A 16299-nucleotide genomic window follows, 5' to 3' on the forward strand; every position below is an offset into this window, starting at 1 on the left:
TTCAGAATGGGTTGCTTTCTACACTTGCCTTTCCATATATCAATTGTAATAACTAAAGAGTGGCCAGTTAGCTGTTTAGCATACTTCTCTCACTTCTTTCCACAGCAGAGATGACCATACACAGGTGCTGTGTGCCCAGTTATTGTCTATTTCTGCATATTTATTACATTTAAATGTTTTCATCAAAAAATCATTCAACTGATTTTAATATAAGATAAAGACAACACATGTAACACAAATAGCAGCATTTTAAAGATCATACATTCATACATTTCTGTTCAAAACCTAGATCACCTAAGATAACTGGTTGGGCCACTTTTGGCAGCAACAACTGCAATCAGACGTTTGCCATTTTCATTACTGTGAAGGAATTTTGCCAAATCTTCTTTTCAAAATTGTTTTCATTCGGCTGTGTTTGATGATGTTAAAGCTTGAATATGATTCTTAATGGGATTAAAGGCAGGACTTTGATTTGGCCAATCCAAAACCTTAATTTTGTTTCTTGTGGGCCATTCAGAGGAGGACTTGCTTTGTGTACTTTGGACCATTGTCCTGCTGTGTGACCCAACTGCGCTTGAATTTAAAAAAAAATAAATTATAACCTAACTATTGATTGAATTTGGTTAACTGGTTGGTTTATCAAGGGGCAATTTACTTTTCTACATAGGAGATACATAGAACGATTTAGAATAAATCTTTATCTTCAATAAATATAATATTTGTTTAAAAGCTTTATTTTGGATCCAGTGAGCGCTGGATCAAATCTCAGATTATGCCGTCTGCCATCAGCAGCCGGAGCCCGAGAGAGCACAATTGGCCTTGCTCTCTCAGTGTTCTGGGTAAATGGCTTATGCTCTCTCCCCAGATCACTTCATGTCATGCATCATTTGCTAGCCATTGCATCAGAGCTGTAAAAAGAGCTCTAAAAAAGAGGCAGTGGCTGGTTGCACATGTGTCACAGGAGGCATGTCCTCATAATCTCAGTGTTGGGAGCATCACACATGATAGGGGAGAGCACTAACGAGTGGGTTAGGTAATTGACTGTCTAAAATTAGGGAGAGAAATTGGGTAAAATATATATTTTTTTAATGAAAAAAGCTGCATTTTATGTTTACTAATATTCAAATGCAGTTGTTTTAGTGCTGTGAATAAGTATTTGCCCCTTCCCAGAGTCTTTTTGGAATATGTGACAAGGTAAAGGATGCACAGATTTAAGAAATTAAAAAGGGGCAATTACTTCTTCACAGCACTTTAGCTACTTTCTCCAGTATTTTAAAGAAAATTGTACTGGACAGCACAATCTCCCACCCTGTTCTTGCCTCCATCGAGAGCAGATTAGCCTGAAACACAGGCTGTGATTTGGCCTAATGCACTTGCAGGCCTGTTATACCAGTTGGGAATGAAGGCCTACAAAGTCAGACATTGTGCCTTATCTTTCCCTTCACCCACACACCGAGCGCCATCTGTCTTTGATGCATCCCTGACTCTTTGTCCACTCTGTAAAAAGGAAGATGAAATGCTTATTCTTTCCAGGTGCAGGATGCTGCGCGAGATGAAAGGAACGCAGAAGCCATTCACACTGGGTGAGCAGGTTTTTACACACCATAATGGCCCGATGAGAAGAAGCTGTTTATCTGTACACGACTGATGGGTTTCAAAGGGAAGGTTCGTTAAATCATTGTGGCGACCTGATTCTAAGCAGGTGAAGCATTAAACAGTCGTGTATTTCATGCCTCTAGTCATGTAATATAATTGGAATATGATTGTTGCAACAGCGTTTTTCTCAGTGTAGCTTCAGAGCCATACAGGAGCAGAACGAGACCAAAGCAGCATCTGATTTAAAGTCAGCCTGTGCATTTTTACATGCTGATGATCTACTTTTTTAGTGTGTCATTAGGGCAGAACAGGTGCTGAAAATATCCTTAGTGCAGAGCTTCACATGTAAGAAGACCCTGTAAGAAAACACATTCCTTTTGGTAACCTTAAATAAATCTAGGTAAGTGTAGGGAAACTACACTATATGGACAAAAGTATTGGGACACCTGCTCATTCATTGTTTCTTATGAAATCGATATCGATATTAAAATAAACCCCAGTTAATTCTGCTTTTGTTGGAGTAACTGTCTCTACTGTACAGGGAAGAAGGTTTTCTACTACATTTTGGAGGAGCATTGCTGCAAGGATTTGATGCAGAGCGCTAGTGAGGTCAGGATGTTGGATGATCACCACCCCACCTCATCATCTCCAACTCCCCAACTCATCCCAGAAGTACTGGATGGAGCACCACCATCATCATCATTCCAGAGAACCAAGTTCTTCCACTGCTCCACAGCTCAATGCTGGGGGGCTTTATACCCCTCTGACCCACTCCTGGCATGGGCTGAGAATACATGGCCTGCAGCTTCATAATGGAACAAAACATAACATCTAAGTGGGTTGAAGCATTAAACAAATTCAACCAATCAACCGCTTAGCCAACTAATAGCATATGGAGGCAAATTAGGGTCTTCAATGGTGACGAATAAAAAAAATGAGGTGTCATATATATATATATCTGTCAATATATATATATATTTATTATTATGAGGGAGGTGTTCATGTGCAAACTTCCAAGTTGGGAACTCTGAGTGGTACCATAATGAATCAAACCATCAACTTCAAGGTCAAGGTCTGTTGTAATGCAGCACCTGGTCTGAACCAGCAGCACGCTGGGTAATGGAATATTAGCTGGGCACCAAGCCACACAGCACACTCACTGTATTGTGTCTAAAAAGTTCTTTGTGTAAGAGATGTCTGGTGGATGAATACTGTATTGTAGTAGATCAGCCATAACAATAAAACCACTGACAGGTAGAGTGGTTACACCTTTCAAGGGGTGGGATCTACATATTAGGCAGCAAGTGAACAGTCAGTTCTTGAAGGTGATGTGTTGGAAGCAGGGTAAATGGGCAAGTGTAAGAATCTGAACGACTGGGTCAGAATATCAGGCAGGTCTTGTGGGGCGTTCTAGGTATGCAGTGGTCAGTACCTACCAAAAAGTGCTCCAAGAAAGGACAAGCGACATGGGCGACTACGGCTCACTGATACGATCCATAAAGGCCCCAATTCACAACTAACAGGACTTAAAGCATCTGCTGCTAGGTCTTCGTGGTAGATACCACATCAGGACACCTTCAGAGGTCTTGTGGAGTTCATTACTAGATGGCTCAGAGCTGTTTTGGCAGCACAAGGGGGACCTACACGATATTCGGCAGGTGGTTTTAATGTTATGGCTGATCTTGTGTTGTATTGTAGAGCATACAGAACATTGTCTGAAAAAGAGTGACACACAAGAGTGCACTGTGTATAGGAGAGCAGAAAGGGCAGACCTACAGAGACATTGAAGTGTAAATGAGACAAATAACGGGTGAATGAGAGTGTAAAAAAGAGGTAGAGTAAAATTAGACTGGCTCAGCTGTCTAAGGTACCATCACTATGGCCCGGGTGTCCTGAAGGTGTCCTGCTGTCGTTTTTGGCACGAAGACCTAGCAGCAGATGCTCTAAGTCCTGTTAGTTGGTAATTGAGGCCTTTATGGATCGTATCAGTGAGCCTCAGTCGCCCATGTTCCTGTCGCTTGTTCTTGGAGCACTTTTTGGTAGGTACTGACCACTGCATACCTAGAGTTAGAATCCCAAGCCATGCAGCTTTGCCATCAGTGGCCGGAGTCATAGGGGGCACAATTGGCCATGCTCTCTCCAGTTGTGTAAACAGTGCTCTCTATTCTCATCACTCTTAAGTGATGCTGGCCGGCACAGGCGTCTGTTAGCTTAACCTTTCTAGTGTCAGGAGCATTGCTAGTGCTAGGGGGAGCTAAGGACAGGTGGGTTAATTGGCAGCACCAAAATTAAAAGAAAAATGTGTCAAAATCAAGAAAAAGAGGGAGAGTATGAAAGAGAGAGAGAAAGACTGTGAGAGAAGAACTGAGACAGTGATAAACACATCAAGAAAGAGTGAACGAGAGTGTAAAATAGAGGAGGCAGTGAGAGAGAAGGAAAGAGAGAGAGAGAGAGAGAGAGTTAGAGCCTCTTTAAACTGAACTCATTCGATTCTGCAGTGTCAGCAGATTGTGACAGCCCCCCATACGCCCACCCTGCACCTCTGCATATATATCCATCCCACAGCAGGCTTCAGGGAACCCAATCCAATATTGCAGCTTAAGCCCAAAAATGATTACACTTCCAGGCCCTGTGTCGTACATTAGGCTTCAGAGCCAGCGTGGCTAAGCTGTCCCATTTGTTTCATTTTTCACTCAACAGACACGGCAGAGGAGGGGGGATTGTTCGAGTCTGGGGAGGTCATGTGACGAACATAACGCTGAGACAGCCATAAAGTTCCTCTTACCTCCAGCTAGCAGGCATCACGCCCTGTTTACTGCTGCGTTCAAAACAATCGCCATCTGTCAGCTAATGAGTCAGCCTGGGCTCAGTTCTCTGCTTTCACTGAAAAACTGCAGAGTCTAGAAGACACTGCAGAGGAGGCCCGAGCAGGACCTGACATATTTGTTGTTTTAAAAAATGATTTAAAACATATTACTGCATGATTTAAATATGTAAACACAGATGAACTGCACCAGCTGATTGTGAATTACAGCTAGAAGTACAACAGAATTTACCCCCCATATTTAACCCATCCCTGGCAGTAAACACACTCCTACAGATATGGGCAGTGAGCACAGATCCAAACCTTCGGGTAGGCACCTCATCCCCCTGAAAAACATTTAGGGGTTAAGTGCCTTGATCAAGGGCATCTTAGCTATGAATGCTGGCATTTGAACTTGAAAAGCAGGCAGTTAGACAGTCACTCCACTCTAGAGCTGTGAAGCCATGACTGAGAAAGAAGGGAAGAGGTAACTTTTTTTACTCAGAACTGTGTTTTTATGTAGTGTGAGTTCACAGCTCTAGGCTGGCCCTACGGTCTAACTGCTGCACGTCATGTGTAAGGAGTTCATAAGTTCAAATTCCCATCAAGGCCTCAGCACTCCATTGTCAAAAGCCTCGCAGTCTGGAGACATCTTGTGATAGGGGAAAGCTCTAAACTGCAGATGGGAATAAATAGTAAACAGATTTAGGGGTAAATATCGTACTAAATATCATAAATATCAAAACTAAATATAAAATATCGTACACAGTATTTAATCAAAGAAGGAACAAAAGCTATGGAGGACATTTTTCCACCTTCTAAAAACAGTGAAAGACACCAGACTGTGACTCACTCCTGTCCTATTATGGGACACACTTCACTCAGAGTGGCCAAGTTTGATAGTCAAAGGACAGATATGCAAGTATGAAAGCCCTCTGGTAGGCTAATTATGTGGTCCGGCTGTAAGGAAATTGGCTAATGCCCAGCACAGTCATTAATAATCATTGTTTTCGTAGTCACACAGTCACATGGTGTGCTTTTCTCTCACCTAAAGGCCTATAATTAGAGGCCTAGTGGAATACCTGTACTGTTTGTGTATATGTATAATTGACTTTATATAATGGACTGTAATGTGCAGCTCAGCTGCAGCTCATTTACTAATGTTTTTTGAGTCTCAGATCAATATGTATTCTTGACTAAACAGATATACAGAAGAAAATAATGTGAGTTAGGAGAACTTTGGACTAAACTCTGTAATCACATCCTCTGTAACTTCACCCACTGAATGGCAAAAAGACAGATTGAGTGTCAGCATTAGCATTCAGTGTGAATGCCACTAAAACACCAATATGAGAACGAGCCGTGGTTTCAATAACTGTACAAACAGATTCAGCAGGAACTCTGAGCTCTCCTTTTACAGACTGCTGAAAGCTAAAGTGAAGAGAAGCTAATGGATTCCTGCAATTAACAGATATGACTGAAATGCAGGCTCTGAAACGTGTTGGAGCTCACTGAGTGGTGAAGTCCAGCTCTGAAAACAGGTGGGGACAAACCAAGCCCACTATAGTTGCAAATTTAGCAACATGCTAAGTTCAAGTAAGAGAGAAAGCTAGTAAACCTGGATGAGCCAGTCTACTGAAAACAGTGGAAAACACTCCTTACACCATTCACTCAGCTCTGTGCTCTCAGATATGAGGCTTTATCCTCTAAACGGGTGTGAGTTGAGCCTCAGTTAGCTGGACGTAGTTTCCTGACTACACATCACTGCCCATGGGCTATACGGTTCTTTGGTAATGTGGATGGTTCGCTGTTTCATTCCCATTCATTCCTGTTTGGCCATTTTTCTGATAAACGCTGCACAATGGAATGTGCCATCAGTGCAAACCCTCTATTGCACGAACAAACCCTTATGGGCATCCAATTATAAGACAAACATGGGACCTATGGATAAAACTTTCTGGTTCCCAGGTGGGCTACCCATACAGGCCCCACATGGGCATTAAATCTGGGCAATCGGCAACAGAATACACTCAGTTATTATATTGATTCAACTAAAAGGAATATCCAGGTTTATGTACAGCAGATTTACTTTATTTGAGTTCAGACAACATGTGGGTTTACAGTGCTGGTTGTAGACGAGCTATTTGCTCTCTGCACTTAAGGGTAGTTCAGTTCTAAAGAGGATTTTCAAAACAAAATCTCTACTAAATGTAGTTTAATCCATTTCTAAGCCTAAACTGCCTCACTGATTCATTCATGGGTGCAGTATACAGTTTCTCTCTAACCTTAAATACAGTTCAGTTGTCCCTGATGACGGCCTTTTACCATTCTTTCTTTATACTTTCTGCAACTGACAGAGGCCTTTTACTTAGTACACATGCTTTAGAAACCCACATCATTTAACTGTGCTTTGTATTATCAACACTGGCAGAGTTCTAGCTGAAACTTTGATGGGTTTCCATGGGAATGGCACGTGTAATGAAAGCTTGCGTGGGGGTTGAGGGTTTGTAAGGGCTAATGGAGTGATGAGGCGATGAATAATAGATACATAATACTGCCTGTGACGTATAAAGGTGAAGAGAGGGGGGCAGAGAGGATGACTCAGAAAACTGGTGACTCACTCTGGCGCATTATGACGTCCGTGCCTCATGAGACGTACATATGTGTGTGTATGGGACGCTGCGTATATGTGTGTGTGTGCCTGTGTGTGTGGGTAGGTTGAGCTCAATCTGTCCATCTGTTCATGTTATGGATCCAACTACTGATTTCCTGCCGTTCTTTCCTCTCCAACTGTTCCACGCTTCCAAAATGTTCCAAGCACCGGCTGTTTATTCAAACTTCAGACCTGTTTCCTTCCATAAACATCTTATTTCTATAAGTTCTGTAAACATCTTCCCCATGTTTTTGTCCACCCATGAGCATCTATTCCATGTTTGTTTCTCTCTATAAACATCTGTCTCATGTTTGTTTCACTCTATAAACATCTGCATCATGTTTGTTTCTCTCTATAAACATCTGCATCATGTTTGTTTCTCTCTATAAACATCTGTCTCATGTTTGTTTCTCTCTATAAACATCTGCATCATGTTTGTTTCTCTCTATAAACATTTGTCTCATGTTTGTTTCTCTCTATAAACATCTGCATCATGTTTGTTTCTCTCTATAAACATCTATTCCATGTTTGTTTATCTCTATAAACATCTGCATCATGTTTGTTTCTCTCAATAAACATTTGTCTCATGTTTGTTTCTCTCTATAAACATCTGTCTCATGTTTGTTTCTCTCTATAATCTGCATCATGTTTGTTTCTCTCTATAAACATCTGTCTCATGTTTGTTTCTCTCTATAATCTGCATCATGTTTGTTTCTCTCTATAAACATCTGTCTCATGTTTGTTTCTCTCTATAAACATTTGTCTCATGTTTGTTTCTCTCTATAAACATCTATTCCATGTTTGTTTCTCTCTATAAACATCTGTCTCATGTTTGTTTCACTCTATAAACATCTGCATCATGTTTGTTTCACTCTATAAACATCTGTCTCATGTTTGTTTCTCTCTATAAACATTTGTCTCATGTTTGTTTCTCTCTATAATCTGCATCATGTTTGTTTCTCTCTATAAACATCTGTCTCATGTTTGTTTCTCTCTATAATCTGCATCATGTTTGTTTCTCTCTATAAACATCTGTCTCATGTTTGTTTCTCTCTATAAACATTTGTCTCATGTTTGTTTCTCTCTGTAAACATCTATTCCATGTTTGTTTATCTCTATAAACATATGTCTCATGTTTGTTTCACTCTATAAACATCTGCATCATGTTTGTTTCACTCTATAAACATCTGCATCATGTTTGTTTCTCTCTATAAACATTTGTCTCATGTTTGTTTCACTCTATAGACATCTGCATCATGTTTGTTTCTCTCTATAAACATCTGCATCATGTTTGTTTCTCTCTATAAACATCTGCATCATGTTTGTTTCTGTCTATAAACATCTGTATCATGTTTGTTTCTCTCTATAAACATCTGCATCATGTTTGTTTCTCTCTATAAACATTTGTCTCATGTTTGTTTCTCTCTATAAACATCTGCATCATGTTTGTTTCTCTCTATAAACATCTGTATCATGTTTGTTTCTCTTTATAAACATCTGTCTCATGTTTGTTTCTCTCTATAAACATTTGCATCATGTTTGTTTCTCTCTATAAACATCTATTCCATGTTTGTTTCTCTCTATAAACATCTGCCTCATGTTCGATTCACTCCATAAACATTTGTGCCATGTTTGTTTTCATATATAAACATCTACCCTATGTATGACTATCTCCATAAACATCCACTTCATGTATGTTTCTCTCTATAGACATCTGCCTCATGTTTGACTCTCTCAATGGGGAAGTTCCCCATGGTCCACTCTCTCCATAAACATCTGCCCCATGTCTTCTCATTACCATCTGCTTAGTGTTTGACTCTCTCCATAAACATCTGCCTAATGTTCATTCCCATGTTCATTTCCCCCCTTAAACATCTTCTCCATGTTTCTTTCCATTAGCATCTGCCCAGTGTTTCAATTAGCTCCATATATACCTCCCACATGTTTGATTCTACATTACTTACAATTCCATCTATAAACATCTGCCCCATGTTCAATTCTCTTCATAAATATCTGCCCATTGTTTGTTCCTCCTCATAAACATTCATCCCATGTTCATTTTCGCCCATAAACATTTGCTCCATATTTCTTTCCATTAGCATTGGCATATCTCCTACTAGTTCGATTCTCTCTATAAACATCTACCTTAGGTTTGACATTCTCTATAAACATTTATCCCATGTTAAATTCTCTTGTAAACATCTGCCCCATGTCCATTCTCTTGATAAACATCTACCCCATGTTTGATTCTCTCTATAAACATCTGCTTCATGTTCAATTTTCTCCATAAACGTCTACCACATGTATGATTCTCCCTTTAACCATCTATTCATGTTCATTTTTCATGTTCATATTCAACATCTGCTTAATGCTAAGTCTCCTCCATAAACATCTGCCCCATGTTTATTTTATTTTTTTCATTCATAAACATCTACTCCATGATTATTTCCATAAACATATTTCCTATGTTTCTGTCCATAAACATCTGCTTTGTTTAGCATTTTAACATCAGAATTATTCACTACAACAGATGCAAAGACATAGTGCGCCAGAAAAGAGAAGAGCAAGCCTTCAAAAAGGAAAAGGCTGCCAGCAGGAGGTCAGGGATACAGTCTTGATTCATGTTCTCTGTACTGCTTGACAGCATCATCCATAAATCTACTCATCTGTGATTAATATTGACATTAAGAGAGAGCGCCTGCTGTTAAAGATGTAACGGTTAAATTCCAGCTGAACAGCAACAAAAAAAGGAGAAGAAAATGACGATAATACGGATGGAGGATTAATAAGCTAATGAATGATTAATAGTTCACTGCTGAAGACAGCTGTGAAATGAAATCTCACTGCGCTTGTGTGTGTATGTGTGTGTGTGTACGCACTGTTTCCAAGAGGAAAATGAATGTGCTCGTGCACACTGAAAGCAGTTGCCATGACAGCAACCTCCTCCTCTCTCTGTGTGTTTTCAGCTAATTAGATTGTGCAGCCACTCCTATTGATTCTGTTCACTCCAGCGTTCAGGAACATAGTTTAGTGTTTTAGACACATTAAAAAAATAACTGTTCCATGATCATTGCTCTCCAAAATCATTGATCGGACCATGTTTGGTCTGTGTCCGTGTCTGGCTTCAGCTAGCTCCACTGTTTTTTCTCCTTTCAAAACGACCCAGGACTGTTTCAGCTGAAAAACATCTGCCCAATGTTCAGTTTTCTCCATATTTTTCTGCCATCATGTTTGGTGCCATCCATAAACATCAGCTTCACATTCCTCTCCGTTACCATCTACTTGATTTTTCTCTCTATAAACATTTGTCTGATTTTTTTCCAGCCCAAAACATCTGCTCCATGTTTGTTTCTTGCCTTAAACATTTGTCCCCATGTTCAGTGTTCCCTATTAACACTTATCTCATGTTCATTTTCTTTATATTAACATCTGCCATGTGTTAAGTTCTAACCGTAAACATCTGCCCCATGTTAAGCTCTATGCATAAACATCTGCCCCATGTTACGTTTTATTCATAGACGTCTGCCTCATAGACATCTGCTCATGATTGTTTCTTGCCTTAAACATCTGTCCCATGTTTCTCTTTCTCCATAAACATCTGTCCTACATTCAATTTTCTCCATAAACTTATTCCCTATGTTCCTTTCTCTAAATAATCATCTACCCCATGTTCGTTTCTCTTCCTATCTCAACATGTTCGATTCTCTCTACAAACATCAGCCCGATGTTCGCTTCTTTCCATAAACCTCTGCCCCATGTTCATTTCCATCTATAAACATCTGCCCTATGTTTATTTCTCTACAAAATATCTGCCCCTTGTTCATTCCCATTCATTAATCTCCCTCATGTTCAATTATATCCATAAACATCTACCGAATGTTCAGTTCTCTTCAAAAACAACTGACTCATGCTTCCTTTAAGTCGTGTCTATGGTCAATAGTGATCCCGAAGTCCAGTGCAGACTGTTCTCGTATCTCTCTCCCTCTGTGTGCTGTCCATGGTGCTGAATCCAGCCATTCAAACGTTCACTTGCTCAGATTCAGAGGTGGACAGCTGTGCGGCATAAATAAAAAATACACAGTATTGAGATGTCCCCCCCCCCTTTTCTGTTCAGTAGACTCTCAGTACTAGGAAAAGTAGTGAGTGCACATGCTAATTTGAGCAATAATGTAAACAAACATTCGGGTCAGCCACATAACTCAGAGTCCAGTTGATTATAATGGCCTATCTGACCTCTCAGGCCCATCATAATGATTGCTGAAAGGATAGCGTATTTAACCTCACTGAACCTCAACGCAACACAAACACATGACCAAACTGTTAAGAATGTGCTATTATTATTATTATTATTATTATTGCAAAAAGAATAACAAACCTGTACAGTCTTAGTTGTGGGTCTTACCAGCCTGTTTTTACCCCAGTATAGATACATTAATAATCCTACAGTCAAGTCTAAAGCTTTGTTTATCACAGATCATCACAGACGCAGCGAAAGATGCGGAACACGATGAGACTGCATTTATCACCCACTGTGCACTGAGACGGCTCCCTGCAATCTAACGTCTAAAAATAACAGTGAGAGCCAGAACAAACACTATAAATCATTAATCAAGTTCGATTCAGTGAAATAGACGACACTAGAGCCAACAGGACTGCATTTCAGTTTCGACTAATATTGACCCTCAGTATTACCAGATTGTCAAACAAGCCCCTTGGTTCTTTCTCTAAGAACAGTCTTGATCTTTGACCTTAGCTGTATTAGCTTCTAAATATAGGCCGTGCTCTTATTTGACAGGTTCCTTTGCCTGAGACGGTTTAGCAGCTTGCTTCTTAGAACTTTCCAGAATTTAATCATGGTTTTATGAGGGAACGGAGCTGCGCTGTCAAACGCTCTCTGCTGTTGCCTGGTAATGAATGCAGGTCAATTCGCTTGCACTTCCTGCAGTACCTCTAAATCACATATGAGCCCAGCGCAAATGAACACCATCTACCAGATGGTGACATGCTATTACTGCAAACTCTGGAGGTGCCCTTTCTGATGTGTAATTATCATCACTGTAGTATTAAAATCTCATGTTATTTGGATTGTTTTTTTTACACCAATTGAAAACACCAGCTGGCTTTTCAATTGTGTGAACAGTTCATGCAGAATGGACCAATAGAAATGCTCCAAAATGACTCTGAATAGCAGCTGATTATATAAGCTTACCGTACAGTAAAGAACATTGTGTTTCCTTGTGCAAACCATTCAATGACACTGACATTTTACAAACATCCTTGTATTTGATACCACCTATGCCTCAACACTCAGTCAACACCCAAAGCAGCATATTAACCCTTTAAATGCACAAGCGTGGAGCACCCTGATGGTTGTTCATCAGCTATTACATGAATAGCAACACAAACTCTCAAAAATGAGTAACTCACAAGCAGCAAGGAACAGAAGCCTGGACCTGCCTGCAGGAATACACTATGTGTCCAAATGTTTGTGGACACCCCTTCTATAGGATGCATTTAGCTACCTTAAGTTGCACCAATTGCTGACACAGATGTGCAAATGCTCACACACACAGATAGCTTGTCTAGTCCCTGTAGAAAACAAGTACTGCCAATAGAATAGGACTCTCTGGAGCAGATAAACATCATGAACCTATTGGCACCATGCTGCCTAATGCCAGGTGTGGGCTAGAGGGCCAATAATGTTCTCTGGAAGGATGATTATGATGTTGGTGCTCCATCCAATACTTCTGGGATTATTTAGGGAGTTGGGGATAGGGTGAGGTGGTGGTCATACAACATTTGGACCACACTTACACTCTTGTCGCTGAATGCAGTCAAATCCTTGCAACAATGCTTCAACCAAAATTTAGTAGAAAGCCTTTTTCCATGGGCAGTAGAGCCAGTTACTCCAACAAGAGCAGGATAAGATATTTTTTTAATATCTAAAGATTTTGGGAGAAACCGTGAATGAACAGGTGTCCCAATACTTTTGTCAAAATAGTGTATACGCGTGTTCACAATACCTGAAGCTAAGCATGTCGCTCAGATACTTATCTTTTACACAATTATACATGCCTTCAATTTGCGGAACTGTTAACAGCACCTGATGTAAACGCTCTTTAAGCAATGCCAGAGAAGAACCGCTTTTGGTTCCTTAAAGAACCATTCTTGTGAAGAAGCTGTGAGTGTGAATTGCCTGTTGATTGGTAAAGACACTTTACATTGACTTCTATTAACCTTTAAAATGTTTTTCCACATATATCTCTATTACAGAAATGGTTCTTTATGAAACCCCTTACGGTTCTTCTATGGCATCGCTCAAAGAACCCTTTGTAGAACCTAGTACCTTGTACCTGGATTTTCACTGAACACATGCAGTCAGTCCCCGTCTGCTGGTGTTAATAAACAAGCTACAGCAGTGTCAATGTGTGTGTGTGTTAACCACGGTAAATAAGAGTGTGTGTGTGTGTGTGTGTGTGTGTGTGTGTGTTTTACCTTGGGATTCAGCCAATGTCCCCAGCAATACAGTAAAGCACCTCTGTCTATCTCTGTCTTTAATGTTAGACTTAAAAAAGCCACTGCAGTGTTAATGTGTGTGTTTACCGTGGTCCCATGGTAAATAAGTTTGTGTGCATGTGTGTGTGTGTGTGTGTGTGTGTGTTACCTTGGCCTCCAGCAGTGCGCTCTGCAGGAAGGCGATGGTGAACAGCAGCAGTATGGAGCTGGTCCGAGGGCCCGACATCCTGCAGGAGAGAATGAAGCTGCCCCTGCTGCGGAGAGATACACTGCTTACTGAGCTACTGATCACACACACACACTGACACTTACAGAGAGAGAGGGAGGGGGAGAGAGGGGGAGGAGTCTGTCTCTGAATAGAGAGGGCTGTAAAAAATAAGGGCTGGGTGGGAGAGAGAGAGAGAGAGAGAGAGAGAGATAGAGAGAGCTTGGAAAGGAAGGAGGGGGAGAGGGAGGAGTCTGTCTCTGAATACAGAGGGGTGTGAAAATGAAAGGAGAGAGAGCGAGAACGAGAGAGGGAGATGGAGGCGGAAGAGGAAGACAGAGAGAGAGAGAGAGAGAGAGAGAGAGAGAGAGAAATCAGGGAAATAAGGAATAGGACAGAGCAAAGAATTTAAACAAGACAAAGATTGAGAGAGACAGAGGAAGGGAGAGTGAGGGAACGAGCGAGAGAAAGAGAGAGAGGCAGAAAGAGACAGAGAGGGAATGTGGGAAAAGATAGTGAGGGGGGCAATAGAGAAACAATGGAGAGAGGAGAGAGGGAGAGAGAGGGAGTCAATATGAGTGAAAGAAAGAACAAGAAAAAGAAAGGCAGATAGAGAGAGAGAGAGAAAGAAGGAGAGAGATCAAAGAGAGAGTGAGATGAAACGAGGGAGAGAGAGAGAGGCAGAAGGAGAGAGACTGGGGAGAGAAGAGAGCGAGAGAGAGGGAATGAAAGAGAGCGAGGGTGGCTCTGTCTTGGGGGCAGTGGTGGTTCAGCGGGTTGTGGGTTCGATAACTGGGCTTGAGCATGACCCTTTACCCTGCTCCCAGAACACCTCGCTCTGGGTATGTGAGCTCACTGTCCCTGTGTGTGTGTGTGTGTGTGTGTGTGTTCACTGCACGGATGGGTGAAAGGTGGAGGTCAGTTTTCATCTGTGTCCAACATTAATGGTGAATATGGTTTTCTTGTCTTAAGAGCAATAATGGAAAAAAGCAAAGAAAAGACGAGCAGAGGAAAGGATGGAAGGTAGAAGGAGGAGTGTGTAGGAGCCAAAACATTAAGACCATTTCTGCACTGTGTAGAAATAGAAATAGTCAATTGACTCTTTCCTAAGAAGTCGGCATGTTTGAGGCAGTGGAGTGAGCAGCACTGTGGTAGCAGCACAGTTTTCTTACCGTGTTTTAGCGTTACGGTTTGTGCTGCAAAGTTGTGTTTTTATTTATTTTCAATACTTGTACAGTCTGAAATACACTTTCACAGACTCACACAGAGTGCATGTAAGTATGTGTGTGTGGTTTAGTGCAGTCACAGCAGTAGAGTAAAGGTAAATGTAAAGTGAAAACTATAAAATTATCTTTACATACATTTACACTTCTTATAACCTGAATATTAATCTATTCTAAAAGAATGAAACTTCTCAGGCTGGTGAAGCTGATTAATATTGGTTTATTTCTTAACAATGTCAATTCAGAGATTTCTGTGATGGTCTGAGATTCATAACTTTCCAGGACAAAATCACATAACATCTAATCTGCTTGATCCAGTCCAGAATTGTAGATTGCCAATAGGGTAAGAACAAGGCCCAGACAACCCTGTTATTCTGCTGGGAGAACCACAGGCGCTCCTAAGCAAGCCAGGAAACATAATCCCTCCATCGGGACCTGGGTGATTCTTGGGGTCTCCCCCTAGTTGCTCGTGACTGGGGGCATTCTTATCAGATGCCGGAACCACTGTCTATCAAAACTCATTATTGCCTCTTGAATCCATGATCTTGTTCTTTCGGTCAGTACCCCAACTTCCTGACCATAGGTGAGGGTGGGGACGTAGATCGACCGGTAAATCAAGAGCTTTGCTTTATAGCTCAGTTCTCTGTTCACCACTGCAGACCGGGACAGTGACTGCAAGACTGCAGCTGCTGCACCTAACCTGTGATCGATCTCATGATCCCTCTTCTCATCACTCATGAACAAGACTCTGAACAAGACTGTACAGGATAGTACCATGGCTCCTCCTGCATCTGAGGTTTGACTATCGGACAGGTTCTCCGTTCCAGTACCCTGGCACAAGCCTGAGAAGGCTGAGAACTGTGATGCCTTAATAGTTTGCACACTCTCTGGTCCCCTATCCTGAAAATGGAGACCACCACCCTGGCTTGCCAGTCCAGAGGCACTGTTCCTGAGGTCCATGCAGCTTTGCAGAGGTGTGTCTACCCAAGACAGCCCCGCACTGTCCAGAGCATACAGCTACTCTAGACGAATCACATCCATTTCCGGTGCCTTGGCACGGTGGAGCTTTTCAACTACCTCAGTGACCTCAGGCAGGGAGATGGATTCTGACTCCCCAGTAACCTCTAGCCCTACCTCCTGAACAGGAGACATGTTCCTCAGGTTTAGATCCTCAAAGATGTCCTTCCAGCACCCAACAATGTCCTGAGAAGAGATAGGAACCCTGCCCTTACTGAGCACACTTATGACAGTGTTCCTCCTTCCCCCCTCAGAGTTGTTGGTGCATTTTCCAGAACCTCTTTGA

The 16299-nt window shown here is 41.4% G+C and overlaps 1 protein-coding gene across 1 annotated transcript in view; it reads right to left on the minus strand.

Annotated features, from left to right (window-relative positions):
- Positions 1-13861, minus strand: part of pcsk1nl (proprotein convertase subtilisin/kexin type 1 inhibitor, like) — a 21195-nt gene extending 7334 nt beyond the window's left edge. The window contains exon 1 of the mRNA XM_072681416.1: positions 13717-13861. Within this exon, the coding sequence (XP_072537517.1) occupies positions 13717-13794 (78 nt within the window). The 5' untranslated portion in view covers positions 13795-13861. The remainder of the gene's footprint in view (positions 1-13716) is intronic.
- Between the last annotated feature and the right edge of the window lie 2438 nt (positions 13862-16299).

This window comes from Salminus brasiliensis, chromosome 6 (genome assembly GCF_030463535.1).
Source record: "Salminus brasiliensis chromosome 6, fSalBra1.hap2, whole genome shotgun sequence".
NCBI lineage: Eukaryota > Metazoa > Chordata > Actinopteri > Characiformes > Bryconidae > Salminus > Salminus brasiliensis.